The 22400-nt window shown below is 42.2% G+C and overlaps 1 protein-coding gene across 6 annotated transcripts in view; it reads left to right on the top strand.

The window, feature by feature from the left end:
* Positions 1 to 1820: 1820 nt before the first annotated feature.
* Positions 1821 to 22400, top strand: part of Scaf4 (SR-related CTD associated factor 4) — a 60429-nt gene continuing 39849 nt past the window's right edge. For 3 of the 6 annotated variants that reach the window (XM_031364357.1, XM_031364353.1, XM_031364354.1), the window contains exons 1-2: positions 2004 to 2305; positions 21558 to 21641. In XM_031364357.1, coding sequence (XP_031220217.1) covers positions 2276 to 2305; positions 21558 to 21641 — 114 coding nt within the window. In that variant the 5' untranslated portion in view covers positions 2004 to 2275. Of the gene's footprint in view, positions 2306 to 21557; positions 21642 to 22400 lie in introns of all 6 variants that reach the window. The other 3 variants (XM_031364352.1, XM_031364355.1, XM_031364356.1) reach the window with 3 other exon arrangements.

The raw sequence follows: 22400 nt of genomic DNA, 5'->3' as shown, positions 1-22400 counted from the left end.
CAGGAGACAATGCCCAATCTTAACCATTTACAAATCATTACTTGAGGTAGCTTTATGCCTAATTATGAGGCTGTGTTGATGATTGGAGAGACTAATCTGAAACACATCTGAGTTAGGGGATACCAGCGACTGTCTGAAATCCAGGAGGCACAGATCTCCTTTTGGGGCCTTATTGCCTCTTATCCTTTATCAGGATTTTATCCCCGATATTATGGATGTGACTGGAGTAGACGAGTGTGCGTGGCAGGATATATTCAGGATCCTCTCTAATGGTTACTTTGAAATTTACTGTTAATTCTTGTTAACCACAGCTATTCTACAGAGGAGATGTATTTCCTGATTCTTACCCTGGTGGACTTGAACCTACAGCCCTGGTAGGGCTGATCATGTTCTAGAGATTTTTTTTCCTGCCAACCTCTCATTCTTAACCACCTCTACTCCTTGTCTGCCTGCTCTTTCAGCTCCTCTTAGCTGTTCAGTATTTATTCTCCGGTATCTACCTCCTCTCAGCCATTTTCCTGGACTTGACACCTATCGCAGAAGTCCTCACTGACTATCCCAGGGGCAGCTCAAATGGCTAGAGCCCCCAAAGATAATCATCCAGCCAGATGACCTTGGGCATGGTGCTTAACTCAACTAGGCTTAAACAAGGGCCCTGTTGATAGGCATTAACACAGAAGCTTGGCTTGGAGATTAACTGTTACTCCCTCAAACTCATTCCTTTCTGAAATTATTACCAAATTGGCTTAAACCCACCACTCATGTCCTTCAAGAAGCATTGTGCATCCTGCCTCCAGAACGCCATTCTATGTCCTTCCTCCACTGTCTGATCCTTCAGCCTCATCATCTCCAGGGCCCGAAGCCATTCTGTACCCACTGAATGAGAGCACACTTTGCAGGACGCCAACCTGCACGACGCCCCATTAAGAACAAAATCCTAGGCTGGGCGGTGGTGGCGCACGCCTTTAATCCCAGCATTTGGGAGGCAGAGGCAGGTGGATTTCTGAGTTCACGGCCAGCCTGGTCTACAGAGTGGGTTCCAGGACAGCCAGGGCTACACAGAGAAACCCTGTCTCAAAGAACCAAAAAAGAAAAACAAAACAACAACAACAACAAAACAAAATTCAAACTCTGCTAGGACCTTAGCAGGTTGTCCTCCACGGAGAGGTGATGGCACAATGCGCAAGGTCCACAAGGTCTCTCCTTTTTCTAAATTCTCTTAGGATGCTCCCCATTCTCTGCGGGAAGTAGTCCCCAACTTCCAGTCCGAGTCAGGCCCTCCTGCTTTTATACTCAAGCTCCCACGAGTCTGCCCTCTCCACAAAAGTGAGGTTTGTGCAGCAGAAAAACTTTTCATTTTTCGCACACCCGACAGACAGCGGTCGCGGCGCGAGGCAGGCGATGAGAACTCAAGGAAAGTGAATCAGTACAGCACTTCTGCCGAGAGCGACACAACGGGGTTTGGGGAAATTAGCTTTAGGGGCTCGGGAGTCCAGGCCTCGGAGTCGGCTCAGGGCTTCCACCAGGTCCGCACGCAAGAGGTCGAAGCACGGGACTTGGAGACTGCAGACGCTCACCCTCCGCGCTTTGTCTGTCGCAGCAGCGGGGCGCAGTCCTGCTTGGGCAAGATGCCACCACCATGCACCCTGGGAACCCTCGTCTGGATCCTGAGCCCAAAAGACCAGCGCTCGCCGCAGGAGCAACCGGCGGGAAAGCGCGCGACACCGCGCGGTCACACGCTAGCGGCTCGGCGCGCGGCGGAGCGGGGCGGGGGCGGAGCCTAAAGCGAGCGGGGCGGAGCCGTGCGCAGGAAGCGCTTGGAGGCCCGAGCTGTCCCAGGGTGCTTCGCGCGGCGTGCACTCCGGTCGCTGCCGCCATCCTGCTGGCGAAAGAGAGGAAAGAGACAGAGAGGCCCGCCCGCTAGCCGGCCCGGCCAGTGTGGGCCAGTGCGTGAGGGCGCGGGGGGCCGTGTCAGCGCGACGCAGAGCGCAGCCGCCACCGCCAAACGGACATGTTGGAGCCCCGCGCTGCCGCCGCTTCCCATCCCTCCTCCGGCGCACGGGACTGAGCAGGGCCCCGCCGCCTCTGCCTGCGCTCGACCGGCCCAGCCTCGCCGCCTCGGCCGCAGCCCCTTCCTGCTCGGCCTCCGCCGTCGTCGCCTCCCGTCCTCCTGCCCCCTACGCCCTAGGGCCCTGCCGGCTCCCGGCCCTACTCAGTCGCGGCTCGAGGTCTATGTGACCGGCGGGCCCGGATCAGTCGCCGCCGCAACGCGAACATGGACGCCGTCAACGCCTTCAACCAGGAGGTGAGGAGTGCTTGGGGTTAGGTCTGCTGCGGGCCAGCCGGGTCGCTTCTCCCGCTGCCCGAGGGTTTTCGAGCACCGAGTCGGGGCGGGGACGCTTCCTGCCCCGGGTTCCGGGGCAGCGGGCCTGGAGCCTGGAAGAGGTCGCGGCCACCGCCGGGGTCTGACCCCGCGCCCCTCCCCCGCCAGTACCCCCTTCGCCCCCTTCCGGCCTGTGCCGGCTCCAGCTTCTTCAACGTGGCCCTTGTGCTCCCTCCCGGCCCGGTTATCTGCTTTGCGGGGCCGGGATCCCGCCAGGGGCTGCAACGGAGCGCGGGCGGGCCGACTCAGGGGCGGGAGTTCCCGCCGGTCCTGCGGCCGGCGTAGCAGCAGCCCCAGCTCTCCTGTTGCTCGGGCTGCGGCGCGGCGGCCGCTGGACTCTGATCCCGGGTGGCGGAGAGTTGGAGAGGGTGTCTGCCCTCCCGCCTCCTGGATTGACACGCTCACAGATGAACACAGAGAGGTAGTTCCTTGGCCTTTCTGTCTAGAAGTACCCTTTCTGTACATCGTTGACACCTAAAAAGTTGAATGGGAGAGCAGAGTGTACGCCCCATTTAGTCCGCTAGAAAGGCTGCTTGGGTCTGCACTTATTCACACTCGTACCTCCCTCTCGGGGTACTTAATCCTCAGCTCCCTTCCTCAGGGACATTTACATGTGAAAACCTCCCCAAACCGGGAACAAAGCTGCCTGCCGCCTAAAAGTTCTCCAGTTGTATCTCTGATCGTTGCAGGTGCTGTTTTTGGAGCATAAAAGTCCAAACCATCTTATTTATCTGAATGGATTTGGGAGGAGGAGACGACCATTGATGTTTTAAAACGCAGTTACAGACTGGAAGCTATTGTGGATTGAGTTGGACTGTGTTTCTTGTTTCAAATACTAAAGATAAACTAGCATTGAAGGAATCTGATGTCATAGTTTGACACGTGTTGATGTGGTGTCAGAACTTGCTCCATCTCACAGTGAGATTTCTATGGCTCAACTCTCTAGTATTAGGGTGTTACTCCTCTTTCTATTCGTGGTGCCGTAGTAGGGGACCCTCCAATTAATCCTGCAGTTCAGAATATTTATTGCTGTACAGATTACTCCCTCAAAATACTTTTCCTCAGCTGGTAAGTCCCAGACCGAAGTAGTTGCACCTGGTGATGGGAAGTGAGATGAAAGAGTTGACTAGAAATGATTTTCTTTTTTTTTCTTCCTTTTTTTTGGTTTTTCGAGACAGGGTTTCTCTATGTAGCTCTGGCTGTCCTGGAACTCACTCTGTAGACTATGCTGGCCTCGGATTCAGAAATCCGCCTGCCCCTGCCTCCCAAGTGCTGGGATTAAAGGTGTGTGCCACCACTGCTCGGCTAGAAATGATTTTCAAAGCTGTAAACTAATGTGAGTTTCCAGAAATCCGTGATAATGCTCCAAGCGTTCAAGTTCAACAACATTGACTTGGTAGAATTGCAGATGCCCGGCAAATGGTTCTTGAATAGAGGAGAACTTACACAAATGCCACAGTCTTAAGATGTCAGGCACACCTCTTGAGGTGAAAGCTAACCTGAAGATTTAATGAACAAGGAGGATTTTTAGTGTGTTTTTAAAGACCAGAAACATTCACTCCTTATTTAAGGTATTTTGGAAGGTATCTAATGGTAATCATTCTACTTACTTAGGGTTTTTAAGACTACTAAGGGAGTGGTCAACAGAGTAAAGACTTCAGGCCACCGAACCTTTTAAGGATAATAAAATTTGAAGCTTCAGGTTGAATGGATGAGGAAAAATAGCCTAAAACTGCAGTCAGTTTGAATTGCTCTGAAATATGAAACTTGGGATGTGTGTGACTCTTTAAGAAGGGGAAATAGCATTCTGATCTTTAAATGGCATACTGAGCATTTCTCGAGTTGATTCCCTTTCATCCTAGTCTGTGAACGTGAAGTTATGTTTTGTTAGGTGAATGTTGCCATTGCCAACTCTCTGTTAACTGCAAATTAAAACCTAAGATCTTGTGCTCATTTATTCTTTTTCTCCCCATTCAGAAAACATTACTGAGGAGGTCAGGTCCTTGTAACATTGAATCTCCCAAATCAGCTGGTGGTTTAAAAACGTTGAGTTGTTCAGCTTTGTCCTTAACACTGGAAGGCTCTCTCACTTAGGGAGTCTGTCTTCTGTGTGTTGTGGGGTGCCCATGAGGTGTCAGTGAAAACTCAAAAGAAAAGGTATTAGGATTTTAGAGGAGGTGGTTTGAAGGGGCAGCAGGGCTGAGAAGTGGGTAGCATTTCGAGTCTGGGAACTAGTGGATGGTAGTGTGTAGTGTGATGTTTCACGTCTAAAGTACTTGGTTGTCATTTTTAGCTGTGGGTAAACATTGAAGGTTTTAAGCATTAAGATGGCAAGATTGTTCAGCTTGTACTGGTGTTGTGTGGGAGAGACAGGTATAGTTCAGGAGAGGCATGAAAGGGTGTAAGCCAAAGTAATTCAGGGGCTTTGGTGCCTGGCCGTTCCATAAGTGGCTTTTGTCCCTGTATTCTATATGCCGAGACGGTGATGGTGCCATCAGTGCAAGCCAGTCTTCAAAATTCTGCTTAGTGGAGAAGACTTGTGTTTGGTTGTGAACTAGGTTAAGTTGCTATTGTGTGGTACAGTCACATGGATATTTTTGGCAAGCAATAGGGGGAATGTAGTATTTAAAGTTGGAAGCAGCCAAAACAGGGACAGAGTCACTCTCAGATGGGTGCTGGTGCAAATTCCAGGGTCTAGGGGAGAGAAAGAAATAATGATTTGGCTTGTTGGGCACTTTATGTCTACTTTAACAGGTATGTATTCCTACAGCCTTGCATAGATAGCCAGTTACATATAGATTCTCAAAGAAGTTAAATAAAAAATTCACCCAAGGGCACATTTCTAAATAATGGCAGAACCAGGTTTTAAATGTAAATGTCTCTGCTTAATTCATATGCTTTATAGAATAATAAGGGGCTGGCCAACAGATTAAAGACTTAAGGCCACTAAGCCTTTTTAAAGGTAATAGAATTTGAAGTTTAGGGTTGAATGGATAAGGAAATAAGAGGTCAAGTGGTTGTTTGGTTTTGAGTATTTAGAGGAAGAGGCTGCCTTAAGGGTGATGGGAAGCCAGCTAACAGTGTACTAGCTAGCACTGCTGAACGGCAGGCCATGTGTTTGTGCACCTTACACTGTAAGGTTTTAGTCTTGGTAAGAGGTGGGACTATCAGATGAGATTGGGCTTTGGGGTAGTATGGCATAAACCCTAGTCTCTATTATGTAGGAAGAGAGGCTTTAGGGCTGGAGGCATTGCTCTGGTTAAGAGTGCGGACTGTTCTTGCTGGAGACCTGGCTACTCACACAACAGTGTGTAACTCCAGTTCCAGGGGATCTGATGCCCTCTACTTGTGCACAAACATACAGACAGAAAGAACATCCATATACATGAAATAAACTTTAAAGGAGAGAGTTGAGCATATTCAGGGAAAGGATATGAAGAGATGAGTTTAAAGCAGCAGGAGAAGGTTGGGAGTGGTAAAAGGAAGAGGACAGATTGGGAGTCATGTCACTGAGGTCTGCTTGGTATAGAAGAAAGGGGAAGTAATTAAATGCACTCATTAACTTGCTAGTTGGATGCGCTGTTCTCTCACAGACACCGTCTTGAAGGTGGACTAAGGCAGGTCCATGTTGGCCGATACTTTGTGCTTTGCAGTATGGTTTTCCTCAGTGTGAAAGTTTACAATTTTGCTGAAGTTTATGGGATGAGTAAAAATTACAGAATTTTTTAGCTGGGTGATGGGTGCCCTTTTTTTGGTTTTTCAAGACAGGATTTCTCTGTGTAGCCCTGGCTGTCCTGGTACTCTGTAGACCAGGCTAGGGTTGAACTCAGAAATCCACCTGCCTCTGCCTCCCAAGTGCTGGGATTAAAGATGTGCGCCACCACTACCCGGCTATGGGTGCCTTTAATCCCAGCACTTGGGAGGTAGAAAGTTATAGATTTCTTTTGAAAGATTGTATGTATATTATTGTATGTATATAAGTACACTGTTGCTATCTTCAGACACCCCAGAAGGGGTCATCTGATCCCATTACAGATAGCTGTGAGCCACCATGTGGTTGATGGGAATTGAACTCAGGACCTCTGGAACAGCAGACAGTGCTCTTAACCACTGAGCCATCTCTCCAGCCCCAGAAAGCTATAGATTTTTTTTAACCCCTTAACTATATTTTTAGGCTTTTAAAGAATATATCCTACCCCTCCCATTTATCTATAATTTAGAAATCTTGAAAGTATAATTGTAAAATTTTTTTTAAATGAAAATGAGTTATTTATTTAAAAATAGCTCTTTTTGTCTTTGTCCTCATCTAAGCTGTTGCTTCCAGCAGAGACAATCAGATGGTGAATTGAGGCCTGTGAACAGTAAAGACAGTCTGTGTTTGTACATATGTTGCTTATTGTGCACATTAAACATGCTTAAATTCTACAAAGAATCCATTTGTGCTAATAAACTGCAATGAACTTTGTCAAATGTATTCCTGTGCACATCTGCTGAGCTTACAGTTGTACTCATATTGCTCTTTGACTCCTTTAGATTCACAATGTTAAAGGTAACAGCAAACTGTATTTATAGACATATTAGAAGTTTAAACTCAAAATATATTGCTGGGGTGGATGGGGTGGGGGGGTGGGTGGGAGGGTGCGGGGAGGGGGTGGGAGAACTTCCATGCAGTAACAGCCCCTGGCAAGCACTATTGTGCTTGTGAGAAAATGGAGAGGAAGCATCTAGAGTCTTGACATGAATATACGAATATACTTCTGAACTCAGACCACCAAAGAGGCTTTCTGAGAGTGCTAGCACTGAGGTGTGCCATGCATACAGTGCTGCTTTGTTGTGTGTGGGGGGATAAAATATGAGTAGTTTAAGACTCAGCTTATCTTTAAAGTCAGACAAATTAAGCTGTGACTACTTGGTTATTAGCTGATGTTCTACAGCCACTCTTGACTCAGCGTTTACCCTGAAAAGAGAAGTCTATCACCAGGGAGCTTGCTGTCCCTGTTTACACTGTAATTGCGCTGATGTTTTACCTCTTGGTTACTCAGCACAATTGTTCAATGGAATTTAGATCTCTTGAGACTATTGCTGTTTTTTAACCTGCAATGTTAATCCCTTTTTTTTGTTGTTGTTTTTGGTTTTGGGGGGGGGGGGATTCGAGACAGGGTTTCTCTGTGTAGCCCTGTAGCCCTGGCTGTCCTGGAACTCACTCTGTAGACCAGGCTGGCCTCGGAACTCAGAAATCCGCCTGCCTCTGCCTCCCAAGTGCTGGGATTGGTGTGTCACCAATGCGCAGGAGTGTTAATACTTTTTAAATCAATCTTTATTGAGAGATCTGCGTGGGAAAAGGGTTCAGAGTGCTCTTTTTTTTTTTTTTTTCGAGACAGGGTTTCTCTGTGTAGCCCTGGCTGTCCTGGAATCACTCTGTAGACCAGGCTGGCCTCGAACTCAGAAATCCGGCTGCCTCTGCCTCCCAAGTGCTGGGATTAAAGGCCTGCGCCACCACCGCCCAGCTCAAAGTGCTCTTATTTGTAAAAGGGACATGCTAATCTGTTAGCAGTTTTTACTGCAGTTGCCTATGCAGTGCTGTTATTCCTGGAGAGTTTGGATTCTGTTAGTTACAGTTTTCTTCTGTTCCCAACTCTGATCTCTGTCGGTGTTTGAAGTCTCTTTACACAGTAATAATGGAAAGAAATCTGGCTCTTGAGAGCATCCCAACAGCACTTCTCAGAAGTGCTCAGAAATCCGCCTGCCTCTGCCTCCCAAGTGACCTCTTTAACATTTTTGTCAAGTATTTAGCTCCAGAAAAAGTTATCTATATAAATAATAAATTGATTTAAAGATAAATTTGAGTAATGTAGAAAGGTTTAGTTTCTACATGTGGCTAAACAGAATTGGGGGATAATCTATACTTTTTTTTTTTTTTAAAGATGACAAAATGGTGGTTTTCTTTGTTTAAAGCCAGAAATAAGTTGTAGGTTTTTGGCCATGGGATAGAAGAAGACACAGTTTAAGTATTTCAAGTTACCTTATATGGATGGCTATACACATTAAATCACATTTTAAATTACCTTGATAACATAGTATTATATATCCTGACCATGACTGTTGTGTTCAGCATCTATATGGCTTGTTGATTACATTCCTTACTTTATAGTTGAAGCTCTTTACTGCTCTGTGTAAGTAGACAACTTACCATGTAGCTGCGTCAGATGAATCTGACAACCAGGGGAAACTATGGGAAGCACTGAAGAATTCCAAACTAGTTCGTTGTTGTTGTTTTCTTGTTATGTTTTATCAGAGGTGAGTGGACAGCAGACTCACTAAAAATGGGCAGCCATCCAGTCACCTCTCAAAAAGTTCTCATGTGTTTGGATAATTGGAGTGTCATAGTATAAACTATCCCATGTGATTGGTAATCCACCAGGACAGACTCTAGATGGGCTGACCAGTTGAAGGCTAGAAAAGAAATTTGAATTGTATACATATACATAGAATCTGCTGTACCAGTTACAGCAGAAAAGTGTAGTTAGTTAGTGCCTAATAAAACTTATTTTAAAGCTGTATTAATCTGTCACAATGGCAAAGATTTATTTATTTTGTGTTTGTGAATAGTACACTGTCACAGTCTTCAGACACACCAGAAGAGGTCATCAGATCTCATTACAGATGGTTGTGAGTCACCATGTGGTTGCTGGGAATTGAACTCAGGACCTTTGGAAGAGCAGTCAGTCAGTGCTCTTAACCGCTGAGCCATCTCTCCAGCCTGTAAATTCTTGTTTTGTCAATGGCTACTAAACTTAATCTTCACAATTTTGTTCAGTAGACAGTTAAATGCCCTTAATTGAAGAAAAAAAATGTTCTTTTAATTATAAAGTTGTACATGAGGCAGCAGGCTTACAGGCAGGAATTCCCTGGGAGTCTGGTAGGAACTCATAAAAGAAGCCTGGTTGACAATAAGATTGAGAACTCCTAATACCATCTATGTATGCAGCATTGATTTTACTGTCAGTTATCATCTTGATCAAAAGTTACCCTACAGATGTAAGTGAAAGTACTTGCTGAGAGTGAGTATCTGATCACCTGAGCTCAGTCCCTGGAACCTCAGTAAAAGTGGAAGGAGCGAAACCACCCCATTAGATTATCAGCTGGCCTCCACATGCGCTCCCACACCACAGACATCTGCCTTAATTCAGTGATGCTTTTACCTTTTTACCACTATAAGAATTCCCACGTACCATTTGTCATTTAGTAATGACATTCTGCATAACTTTTGTTCATGAGGCTTCAGTTTGTTTTTTTGTTTTTTGTTTGTTTGGGTTTTTTTGCTTTTTTGTTTTGATTTTTCGAGGCAGGGTTTCTCTGTATAGCTCTGGCTGTCCTGGAACTTTGTAGACCAGAACTCAGAAATCCGCCTGCGTCTGCCTCCCAAGTGTGAGTGCCACCACTGCCCAGCGAGGTTTCAGTTTTAAAGCTGCATATTCACTATATATTTGTTTGAAGTCGACTCTAGCTCTTTGCAAATATATTAGAAACATAATCTCAGCAGGAGGAGGCATTGATATGACCAGCATAGTTGAGTATATTGATCAAGCCCAGGACTATACATGCACAGGTGTCTCACAGAGACTGGAGACATCGGACCCAAAGAAATCTCAGTCTCATAATTTTTTTACTGTGGGTATTTGAAACTGACAACTTGAGGTGGGGAAAAGGAGCCACGGCACGCCTCCTTAGGACTTAAGAGTCTAAACTAACAAGTTACTAGAATGATGGGATATTTTATTCCCGATGGTATTTATATTACAAATGTTTAATGGTAAGTAAAGAATAAACAGAAAATGTATGTGTTTAGACTGAATCTAATATATCATATCCCCTTACTAGTCTACTGGTGGTGATGCCTCTCTCTCTAAGCCATTGTGTTAGAGCAGGAGTTGACCAGCTTGGTAGTGTGTCATTACCTTCTGAAAGATCTCCATGTACTTAATAACAAGATTTCTATTTTGCCTTTTCCCTGTTCTTAGTTAGCATTAATTTTTAACTGAAGCAATAAAACCCTACCTACATAGGGTATAACTACATAATTATTGTAATGTATCTAAGTTTTTATAGGTTTTAGGAGTATTTTCCTGCATGTATTTCTATGCATCGGGTGCATACTGCCACAGAGGTGAGAATCTGAGGAGTAGGTTTTATAAAGAAGTAGGTGGGAAAATATGCTGCTTACATCAAACTAAAGACCTTAGGTTGGAGTGTAGAGAGCACTTGCTTAACATGGAGACCCAAGGGTTGGTCCCCAGTACCAAAAAGGGGCAGGAAAAATTCAAGACACTGCTCATGGGAACAATGAAACAGCACAGTACCTTTCCCCTGCTTATTTTTAAAACAACTTTTTTGAAGTTGAACTGTTTTTCTGTTGATGGTAGGCCTGTCTACATACAAGCAACTGAGAAGGGTTTGGTTAAACATTTAGACTTCAAACGATTTGCCACCAAAAAAAAATAGTTTATTTGGAAATAGGACATTTTTTCCCCCATAATGAAGCAAAGCTACATGCCGACTTTTTTTTATTAGATTTTTTTTTTAATTTACATTTCAAATGTTATTATCCCTTTTCCTGGTTTCCCCTTGGGGAGAAAAAAATCCCTGTTCCCTGCCCCCTCCCCCTGCTTACCAACCCACCCTCTCCCGCTTCCTGGCCCTGGCATTCCCCTACACTGGGGCATAGAGCCTTCACAGGACCAAGAGCCTCTCCTCTCATTGATGACCAACTTGACCATCCTCTGATACATATGCAGCTGGACCCATGAGTCCCACCATGTCTTTGGTTGGTGGTCAAGTCCCTGGGAGCTCAGGGGGTACTAGTTATTTCATATTATTATTCCTCCCATGGGGCAAAATAGGACAATTTGAAAAGATCCTTCCTTTAAAGCACAGATGTCAATAAGAAATACACATGCAGTCTGGAGAGACCCGCTCAGCGAGTAAGAGCACCAACTGCTCTTCCAGAGGTCCTGAGTTCAAATCCCAGCACCCACATGGTGGCTCACAGCCATCCATGAGATCTGACTCCCTCTTCTGGTGTCTGAAGACAGCTACAGTGAACTTAGATATAATAGTAAATAAATATTTAAAAAAAAAAGAAAAGAAAAGAAATACACATACAACCATAGTTTCCCAGATTTGCATTGCTAAGAATTTAAAGAGGAAAAATTTTAAAATACTACTTTTTTGTAATTAAAATATTTTATTAAAAAGATGGGTATATAATATATATTAGATAGGTAGATATAAATAATATATATCTAAGTTCAGTATGCCAGTACTACTACGTTTTAAAATTTGCAAGCAGTGTAGACTGAAATCAAATAGAACTTACTTCATGGACAAGGCATACCTGACATTGATAAGTCTATATAGTTTAGCTATTTATTTGCTTTTTTATATATTTGTGGTTTTTATTTTTGTTTTTTTTTTTTTTTTCCCCCTGAAACATAGCTCTGGCTATTCTGAGATCAACCTGTGTCTATTGCAATTGAAAGGGTGTGCCACAGTGCCCAGCTAGTGGCCTTTTTATTCACTTAATTACATTTATAATAATTTGAAAACAGACATGGTGGCACATACCTATAATCCTAGTACTCAAGCTGAGTCAGGCAGAACTTTACTTTGAGGCCATCCTCATAGCTAAACCATGTCTCAAAAAGAAAAAAAAAATGTGTCCTAGACCCAAATTAAAATTAACTTTTACATCCATAATTTTAACTTCTTTTCAAAATAAGTACAAGTTAGACAGATTTAAATTGGGCAATAAGATAATCTCAGTAAACTGACAGTTAATTTTAAGGTGTTTTAGTGTTCTTCCCCTCTGCTTACACTGCGATTCTTTCCCGTTTGAAGACAACCATGTAAAAGGACATTGCTTTTTATTTATTTTTTTCTGAATAGTAATTGTGAGAATTTGGGAGCATCCTATTGTTGCATTGGGTACATTTTTGGCTGTAGAATTGGTTAAAGGTTAAAGGTTTTTGTTCTGTTTTTAGTTTTTGTTGTTTTAACTTTATATTTCTCTAAGAAGTTAAAATGTAAAATGCATCAACTGTGTCTCACCAGCTGGCTGTATGTGGATTCAACACCATAGATATGAAGAATTCTAGCCCATTTAAATTTATATTTTGAGCTTTGCTTGGTAAGGTTGCTCATTAGTTTACTTTCCTTTGTTAATTGAGTTGTGTGTATTTCAGTTTTAGTGTCTCTTGAAATTTTTGTGGCTGTGCTCCTGTGGAGGTGAAAGAACTTGCAGGAGTCTTGAGTCTAGGGCATCAGATTTGAGTCTCAGGTTTAGCAGGCAGCAGGCATCTTTCCTGGGAACAGTGTCACAGTCCGTTTCTTGTCTGTCCCTGCTCTTGGTAGCTGTACACACAGGCTTCTACTTTCAGGAGAACAGCACAGTAGTACTTGTTTTAGTGTGCTTGGCCTTCCCAGTCTGTCTTCCCCAATATTAGGAGATGTTTTCCTCCAATACTGCTTTGGTAAATAACATATTAAAAAATGTATTCATTTGTTTTATGTGAGTATACTGGAGCTGTCTTCATACACACCAGAAGAGGGCATTGGATCCCATTATAGATGGTTGTGAACCACCATATGGTTGCTGGGACTTGAACTCAGGACCTTTGGAAGAGCAGCCAGTGCTCTTAACTGCTGAACCATCTCTCCAGCCCGGTAAATAACATATTAAAGACCTAAAATGAAATACTATGTCAGAAGGCATTGTAAGTTACCCCTGGCCTATTTAAGCAATAAGTTTTTTGGAGTTATAGGGTTTATGGAGTTTAGGCTATAATTAGCTGGATAAGCATTCCCCCGCCCCCTGAAATGACAGTTCTCTTTTGTTGAGAAATTTATGAGTACTTTTATGTTATTCAACATCACAGTTGTAGGGCTGGAGAGAGATGGCTCAGCAGTTAAGAGCACTGACTGCTCTTCCAGAGGTCCTGAGTTCAATTCCCAGCAAGCACATGGTAGCTCACAACCATCTGTAATGGGATCTGATGTACTCTTCTGGTGTGTGCTACAGTGTACTCATATACATAAAGTAAATAAGTAAATCTTTTAAAAAGAAACAAAGCTAGACCACAATGCCAGGCAGTGGTGGCACATGCCTTTAATCTCAGCACTTAGGAGGCAGAGGCAGGCGGATTTCCGAGTTCAAGGCCAGCCTGGTCTACAGAGTGATTTCCAGGACACCCAGAGCTAAACAGAGAAACCCTGTCTCGAAAAACCAAAAACAAACAAAAAAGCAAAAAAAAATTCATCACAGTTGTGTTGGCTTTAGCTTTTGATTGGGTAAAAACTTGTGCGTAGGATACACTTAGTCAAAAACCAAGAGTGGAGTAGAGTGGAGTGCCTTTGAAACCTGCATCTTACTGAAGACTTTGGCACCTGCCTGTCACTTTGGATATTTGTATGACTCTTTTTTTTTTTTTTGGTACAACATGTATATGTAGGGGTCACAGGACAGCTTTCAGGAATCAGTTCTCTCCTCCACATGGATCTGAGGAGCCAGCATAGTCTTGACGGCCAGTGCCTTTACTGTCCCACTGTCTGATCTTGGATTTTTGTTTATTTCCCTAAACTTTGTAATTAAACAGGAATAATAAGACTTAAAAGGAAAAATGCTTTGTCATCTTGGAGTTTATGTAATATTAGGAAAGAAGAGAATGGTAAGCATACTTATCCATTGAGATTATAAGTATGAGATTATAAGTATAAATTTGAGAAAAACAGTTTTCAAGTTTAAGGAAAAGAAAGGTTGGGCTAAGTACCATTTGAGAGTAAGAAAGGAAAAAGTACTTAAGAAATTTAAGAATTTTTAAAAAACATGTTTAAGGTGCTGGAGAGATGGCCCAATGGTTAAAGTGCTTGCTGTGACAAGACATCCTGGAAACCCAGTACTGGGAGAGCTGAGACTAAGTGAGTGGCTAGCCAGTCTGGCCACTTACTGCCCTTCAAATTCATGAGAGACCCTGTCTCAAACAAGGTGGAGAATGGTGGAGGACATCTGACTTTGACCTCTGGCCTCATACATACATACACAAACATGTACCATATATTCCTTTCTTTAAAAAATTAGGACTGGGACTAGAAAGGCAGTTTGGAGGTTAAGAGTACTTGTTCTTGCAAAGGACCACGGTTAAGAGTCATAGCACCAGCCAGGCAGTGGTGGCGCACGCCTATAGTCCCAGCACTTGGGAGGCAGAGGCAGAGGCAGGCAGATTTTTGAGTTCGAGGCCAGCCTGGTCTATAGAGTGAGTTCCAGGACAGCCAGGGCTATACAGAGAAACCCTGTCTCAGGAAAAAAAAAAAAAAAAAGAGTCATAGCACCCACAATGGTGGTTCACAGATGTCTATAACTGCTTCTAGAGTGCGCATGTTATAGGCAGAATGACACTCATACAATACACATAAAATATCTTAAAAACTAAGACTACTTTGTAATTTCCTAATTATTTTAATTTCCTTGATAGCTTAATTTCAAGATTAGAGTAAGACATAGTCTAGAAGTTGTAGAGTCTATATCAGTTCACTTTTATCTCTTCTGGTTGTTTCTCTTAGGAGTATCTAGTCTGCTAGTTACCAATAGGCAGAACATGTTTTGTCAAGTGAAGACTGTATAACAATTTTTCTCAGAAAGATATCCTGAATCCATGTAGAAAAATAGGGGTCAGATAAGGGTATCAAATAGTCTGCTTTCTAGAGCATAAGATTCATCACTTAAAGCCTTTTTAGGGTACATTGTAAACTTTTATTGTGCCAGTAGAAAAACAGTTAAGCTGATTCATTTTTGAGGTATATTAGAGAAAACATGTGAACTCTGGGATTTTAAGATGTTACACTTACAAACTAACCTGGGATAGTTACATCTAGAAATCATATCACTAGGCATAAGGTAAGACAAGGCATGATAGTCAACTCCTCGTATTCTGTTATTTGAGGGGGATCCCTGCTCTGCCTCATGCTAAATTGTGAGTCAGTACAGACAGTGAAGCTGTAACCTTTGTAAATGACTAACAGTTACTAAAGTCTTCATTTCTTTGAGTGTAGTAGCATTTGGGTGGCTTTACATTGGTACAAAAGTGAAGAGCACTTGGCTATGCAAACTTGAGGACCTGACCCCAGCACCCTTGTAAAAAGCTGGTAGGGTTGTATCAGCATGCTTGTAACCCCATTGTTGTACTGAGTGGAGACTGGCATGTTACTGGAGCTTTGCTAAGGGGAAAAAAGTTAGTGAGTGGTAGAATAGTGTTCTATGACCTTGTGCTCTGTCCATACACATACTATAGTACACAAAGGGAATGGTTTATAAAGATCTTAAAAGTAGATTTCCAGAGCATTGTATTGCTCATTTACTGAGTGTGTGTGTGTGGAGGGGGCAAGGTATTAGGCTTGAGATATGTGCATTGCCTTATTTAATTTAACAGCCTTGTGGATTGAGATAAGAACTATTAACGTTTTTTTTTTTTTTCAAATTGAAATAAATTGTGGTTTGGAAAGGTTATCTAGAGTTATTGACATGTTTGAACGATTAGACTCATGGATGGAATCATATTCATGTTGTTTATGCAAGTATGTTGGTAGATGACCTAATCAGAGATGGCCTTTGAGACCTTTGTCATGAGATGCTCTCTCTAGATAGGGACACCTTTCCAGCCTATAGAACTGTATAGTTCTAGCATTTGGGAGACTGCAGTGTGAGAATTGCCTTCAGTTTGCTAAGACCCCATTTAATAACAAAAGCTCCTTAAAAATTAGGTAGTAGGCTGAGAATGGAGTTGCCCCACGTACTTTTTTAAATTGTCTAGTGTGTAGTATTCTGTACAGCTTCACAAAACTACAGCATTTACCAAGGTTTGTGCAGTTAATAGTGTTATTTTGCTTTGCCTGACCCCTCAATACTGAATGAATTCCAAGTCTTTTTACTAAAGGAAGAGATGACCATGAGTAATGGCTCTTTTTTTTTTCTTTTGTTTTGTTTTGTTTTGTTTTGTTTTTTTGAGACAGGGTTTCTCTGTGTAGCCCTGGCTGTCCTGGAACTCACTCTGCAGAGCAGGCTGGCCTCGAACTCAGAGATCTGACTGCCTCTGCCTTCTAAGTGCTGGGATTAAAGGCGTGCACCACCACTGCCCGACGAGTAGTGGCTCTTTGTGTTTAAAATACTTTGCAGCTCAAGCCAGCATGAGAGAGGACAATGTTGAAGATAAGCTTTCTTACAAGTTGTCCCACACTTACAGACCACAGAGCCAACTCAGACTGGTGCTACGAACTGAATTTTCCTAATGCATGCAATGTCCAATGAGGCCTTGTACTTTTGAGATCCAGAGCCTGATGCTAGTACTCTATGTAAGAGGAGTCCATGGCTCACCATGCTGCTCTACAATGTATTTTCCCATTGACAAATGAATAGAAATGCAGGCTGTCATGGAGGGGTGGACCCGCACCAAAAGGATTGCTTCCTGAGAATGTGTACACACTGGTAGATAGCATCATACCTCTGTAGCATAGGAGTACTTATGTAGCTTGGGAAGGCAAATTGACCTGATTTAGAATCAGTTCTCTGACTCAATACCTCAGTGTCTACTGTGTTTTTCGTGTTAGACAGTGTTGCAATAACAGTTTTATGGTTTTTATACTTTTGTGTTTAAGTTGTTGGTGTTTTGTTTTGCTTTCCTCTTGAGGTGTGTTGGCTGAGACTAGATGTTGGTTAAAAATAACCAGTCTTGAGTGCCCTTCTCCTTCTCCATTTTTACCTTTATTTTTCTCATTTCTAAAATGAGGTCTACCTCTCGCTTTTCTATTCTTTAACCACAATCTTATGATTTACAGTTAGATTAGTATTTAAGTGTTATTTGCCCACAAGCAAAACTACACAAAGTTTTATGAAACGGTATAGTTGACACTTTGCTATCTGCAAAATCACTAGTGTTGGCTTAAAAATATTGGGGTGAGAGCTAGAGAGATGGCTCAGTAGCTAAGAACACTTGACTATTCTTCCAGAGGTTCTGAGTTCAATTCCCAGCATCCACATGGTAGCTCACAACCATCTGTAATGGGATCTGATGCTCTCTTCTGGTGTGTCTGAAGACAGCTACAGTATATTTATATACATAAGGTAAATAAATCAATAAATAAATAAATGTAAAAAAAAAAACAGTAAAATTGTAGACAGTTCCAAGGGGTAAGACTTGCGGTCACTGTACTGAGCAGTACTTGGAGTTCTGTGAGTGGTAATATGCAGGTCAACCTCTTCAGGCTCTCCTTAGTGCAGAGTCCTTGTTCCCACCGGCACTTGATTGAAAATTGTTTCTCTTAAGTCTCATTTGTGTACCTTGCAGTAGTCTTTTTTTTTCTTGTTATATTTTGTTATATTCCCTAAGCAGTATATCAGCATTTACAGTACTTGATACTTACTAAATTTTATAAGTGGTCTAAAGATGATTGAAAGTGTACTACAGAATGTACATATTCTATACCACTTTAGTGGGGGTCAGTGCCACAGGGCAAGTGTATTTAACGGTTTCTTAGTTGTGACTTGCATCTGTAGCTTGGGAAGCACTGCTCAGAACTGTTTCCAAGGAGCTATGGTAGTCTGACACTCCTTAGTCCTTCACTCTGGCTAGGTACTGCACTAGTGCTCTGATAGGCTTGTACTCCACACTTGTATGATTTCCATTGTGCTGATGAATCAGTCTCAGCATTAGCCAGTGGCAGAGCCAAACGTAGTGGGCAGTTATTGGCTCTGTTTTCTGACTAAGAATAATAGATTATGAAAATTCAGTAACTGTAATTAGAATCTTGGATTGTCACACAGGTCCACTTTTATAAATCTGAGAGATTTCCCAGCCAATACTGGTTGCTTTGACAGGTTTGTTGTTTAAGATTATTCAATTGCAATTTGTCTCTAGATGAGTTGAGGAAGGACTAAATAGTAAATTATTTACTTTAGAATGAGAGAGACTACTCATAAATAACAGACAGCTTAATAGTATATGTGTCACCTATTTTTACTTTCTATTTTGAGACAAGATGTTACTAAGTTGCCTATGGCCCTTAAACTTGCAAACTCTTTATAGCTTCTCTTATAGCTGCTGTCATGGACCTTTGTATTGGGCTTAGCATAACTGATTTTAACTAAGGAAAATAGTTAGGGTTGGTACATGTGAGGAAGGGTAGGCATGGAGACCAAGAAAAGAAAAAAGTCAAGACAACTATTATGGAATTGTTTAGATAATTCCATTTGGAAGCTGAATTAATAATTCATAGGACAGTAATACAGTATTGTTTTTAAAGACCCAGATCAAATTCAGAAACAGTTGCAGTGGGGGCAACAAACCTAGGCATACTTGTATGAGTCTGTGCTTAGAAAGTAGACTATCAATGTATATAGAACAGAAGGCTGGCTATTGAAAGCTCTGCTATGCTCACAGAAATGATATCTCAAAACCAGAGTACTTGTCATGTATCATTTGACATTAAGCCATTCTGAGTAGCCCTCACTCTGATCCCCTGAACACTGTGGGCAGCTTCTGGGTTTTGCTTTTCTTAGGGATGTGTACTATGTGTGAAACAAGTACCCTACTCTGAGCAGCGTCTCAGCCCCTCTGGAGTGGTTTGCATTCCCTGTCACTGTGGCATACTTTTCAGGGCTCAGATTCCAGAAGGTTTTAGTCCACTATGACAGCAAAGGCATGAGACCATTCATAGCAACTTGGACATGTCACATCACAGTAGAGCAAGGGTAGGGTCAGGTATAGCTTCCACAGGCCCTCCACAGTGGTGGTCCTCTTCTTCTAGGTGAAGACTCTAACTTTCTTTTTGTCGTGCTACAAAAGCAAAACCCAGAAGCTGCCCAACAGTGTTCAGGGGATCAGAGTGAGGGCTACTCAGAATGGTTTAATGTCACATGATGTATGGCAAGTACTCTGGTTTTGAGATATCAGTTCTTTGAGCATAGCAGAGCTCTCAATAGCCAGCCTTCTGTTCTATACATTGATAGTCTACTTTCTAAGTATAGACTCATACAAGTATGCCTAGGTTCGTTGCCCCCACTGCAACCTGGTCTTCTCCCAAGTTTAGGAATAGCCGGGGATGTACAGTGAAACCCTATCTCTAAATAAAAAGTTTTAAGATGGTCCTGCTGCCTCTCTGTATGCCAAGTATGCCATTTGTTGAGCTTTCGAGTGAAAAATTAACCCCAAATACATTTCTGCTTATGTGAAATCCTAACCAGTTGGAATTTAGAATTACTGAAAACCTCATGTGTGGGATCTACAGGGTGGTTCAGTGGGTGAAGGGCATTTATAGGCAGCTGAAGAAATGAGTCTGTCCCTGGAACCCAGAATAGAAAGAGAAAACTGACTACCTAAAGGTGTCCTCTGCCCTCCACATGCACACTTTAACATGCTCACACCTGTACTAACATCATACACAAATACACACAAATGCAATAAACATGACCGTCGTGTCTGTTATATCCTCATAAATGAGAGGACAAGGGCTGGTTTGTGTTCTGATTATCCTTGGAGTGTTTGAAAGAGCTATGTGCATTTCTGGGTTTTACGGTGTCACTTGGCTCTGGTGCTCTTTCATGCAGCTCTTTTCTCTGCTGTATTGGACTTTTTGCACCCCTAGCTTCAGTAGGCTCTAGGGTCCCTTTTAGCACATCGTTTTTAGTGAAAACAAATCTTAGAGGCGATGAGGTCACCTTGCTACCTTATGCATCTCTGGTTAATCTTTGGCCCGAATGTTGACTGTTGCTGTATGATAGTCTATGCTTTAATTTTTAAAATGATTGTGTCAGTTTCTTTTTACTTGGGAGCAATAGCAATCTTGATTGTTCATTGGACTTTAAAAAAAATAATGACTTGCTTACTATTGAAATTAGGTACTATGTACAATCTCAGCATTAGATAAATACTTCAATAAAATGTACTCTTGATCCATATATTGGCTGAAGCCAGAAAAGGTAGTAAACATGTGCTGTATGTTTATGAGTCCTTCTTAGAGATTTTAAGTTGAAATAGTTAAATTTGTTCATTGATTTATATAGCTTCAACCATCGCTACAGCCTTTCTACTTTTTCTTTTTCTTTTCTTTTTCTTTTTTTTAAAGATTTATTTATTTATTATTATATGTAAGTACACTGTAGCTGTCTTCAGGCACCCTGGAAGAGGGCATCAGATCTCATTACGAATGGTTGTGAGCCACCATGTGGTTGCTGGGATTTGAATTCAGAACCTTTGAAAGAGCAGTCGGTGCTCTTACCCCCTGAGCCATCTCTCCAGTCCACCTTTCTACTTTTTCATTTGAGTCTTTCTCAAGGAGAAAAGTGTGTGTGTGTGTGTGTGTGTGTGTGTGTGTGTGTGTGTGTGTGTGTGTACGTATGTGTGAGCGAGCGCTTGTGTGTAGAGAAAGGGCAACTTCATTTTCTATGTGTGTTCTAAAGGATCATACTCAGTCCTGTGTCACTGAACCATCTCCCTAGGTGTTCTTGTTTTGGCACAGGGACTCTATCCTTGTCTACTCTGGAGCTCATAAGAGATCTATCCGCCTCTGCCTTCAAGTACCAAGGAGATTAAACAAGGAGATTAAAGGTCTGCACTACCATATCAGCACTGATCTCCAGACCTTAAACTGTACTTAATCTCAGGAATTTATGCTTATAACCCTTCTGGTTCTGATTACTACTGTCTTAAGTTGCATTTAGTCTTTGGGCTAAAGAATGTTGTGTGTGTGTCATCATAGGTTTCCACAATTGCTATAAAGATGCATTACACTTAGTTCTGATTCTCAGAAGTGGACCAGGCTTTAAGAGAAGAAAACGTGAATGCTCATGCTAGCATCATAGATACTTGGAACTTTATAAGGGCATTTTAAATTTATTGTTCAACTTTTTACATTTTATCTGAGTGAACCTTAGGGTTATGGAAGTTCTCCAATGCCTCAGTAAGATTTGGAACTGAAATTACTTTAAACGTTGGTAAATTGGCACTGCTGCTTCACACAGTCGATGAAGAGGTGTGAGGTTTTGACTTGGATATACTGTTGGTTAGTTCTGTAGCATTTTTTAATGCATTTGCCTCTGCATTCATGTTTCTTTCTTTGCTTTCTTTTTAAGCTCTTCTCACTTATGGATATGAAGCCTCCCATCTCTAGAGCCAAGATGATTCTCATTACTAAAGCTGCTATCAAAGCTATTAAGGTAAGAAAAATATTTAATTTAGGAATACTTTTAATTGTTTAATTAATTATTATTAGTGGCAGGGTAGGGCATGCCGTGGTGCACATGTGGAGGTTAGAAAACCACTTTGAAAGTCAGTTAGTTCTCTTCCACCTTTACATGCTCAGTTTGCCAGGCTTATGTTACAAACATCCATACCCACTGGGCCATCTTGCCAGCTCTGCTTTTGAGTTCTTTTTAAGTATTGTTAAACATCAGAATTTATCTTATGAATTAACTTTTGCTGAAGGTTTTTGGTAATACTGTGCATTTGTATTGTGACATTCATTCACAGCACTTTTCTATATTTCAGTCCTTATAACCAGCTATGGGGGAAAAAGTCAAGACGTGGCCTATGATACCCAAGATCACATTTTAGTAAATGGCACAGTTTAGAAATAGTATTGCTTAGTTTTGGCTCTGTTTATGTCCCTGGTGAAATAACCTCATACCTTGATACATGAAGATTGATCAATTAAGAAAGGACATTGCCCTTGGAAAGGAGTATGTAGTTTTGTTTTGATTAATTCCTTTCTTAAAGATTTTTTATTTATTTATATGAGTACATGGCCCCTGTCTTCAGACACACCAGAAGAGGGCATTGGATCCTATTACATATGGTTGTGAGCCACCATGTGGTTGGTGGGACTTGAGCTCAGGACCTTTGGAAGAACAGTTAACCATTGAGCTAACTCTCCAGCCCAAGATTTTTTTAAAGTTGTTGATTGTGAACTATTTCTT

This window comes from Mastomys coucha, unplaced genomic scaffold (assembly GCF_008632895.1).
Source record: "Mastomys coucha isolate ucsf_1 unplaced genomic scaffold, UCSF_Mcou_1 pScaffold12, whole genome shotgun sequence".
Lineage (NCBI taxonomy): Eukaryota > Metazoa > Chordata > Mammalia > Rodentia > Muridae > Mastomys > Mastomys coucha.
This window is presented reverse-complemented; position numbering and strand designations above follow the sequence as displayed.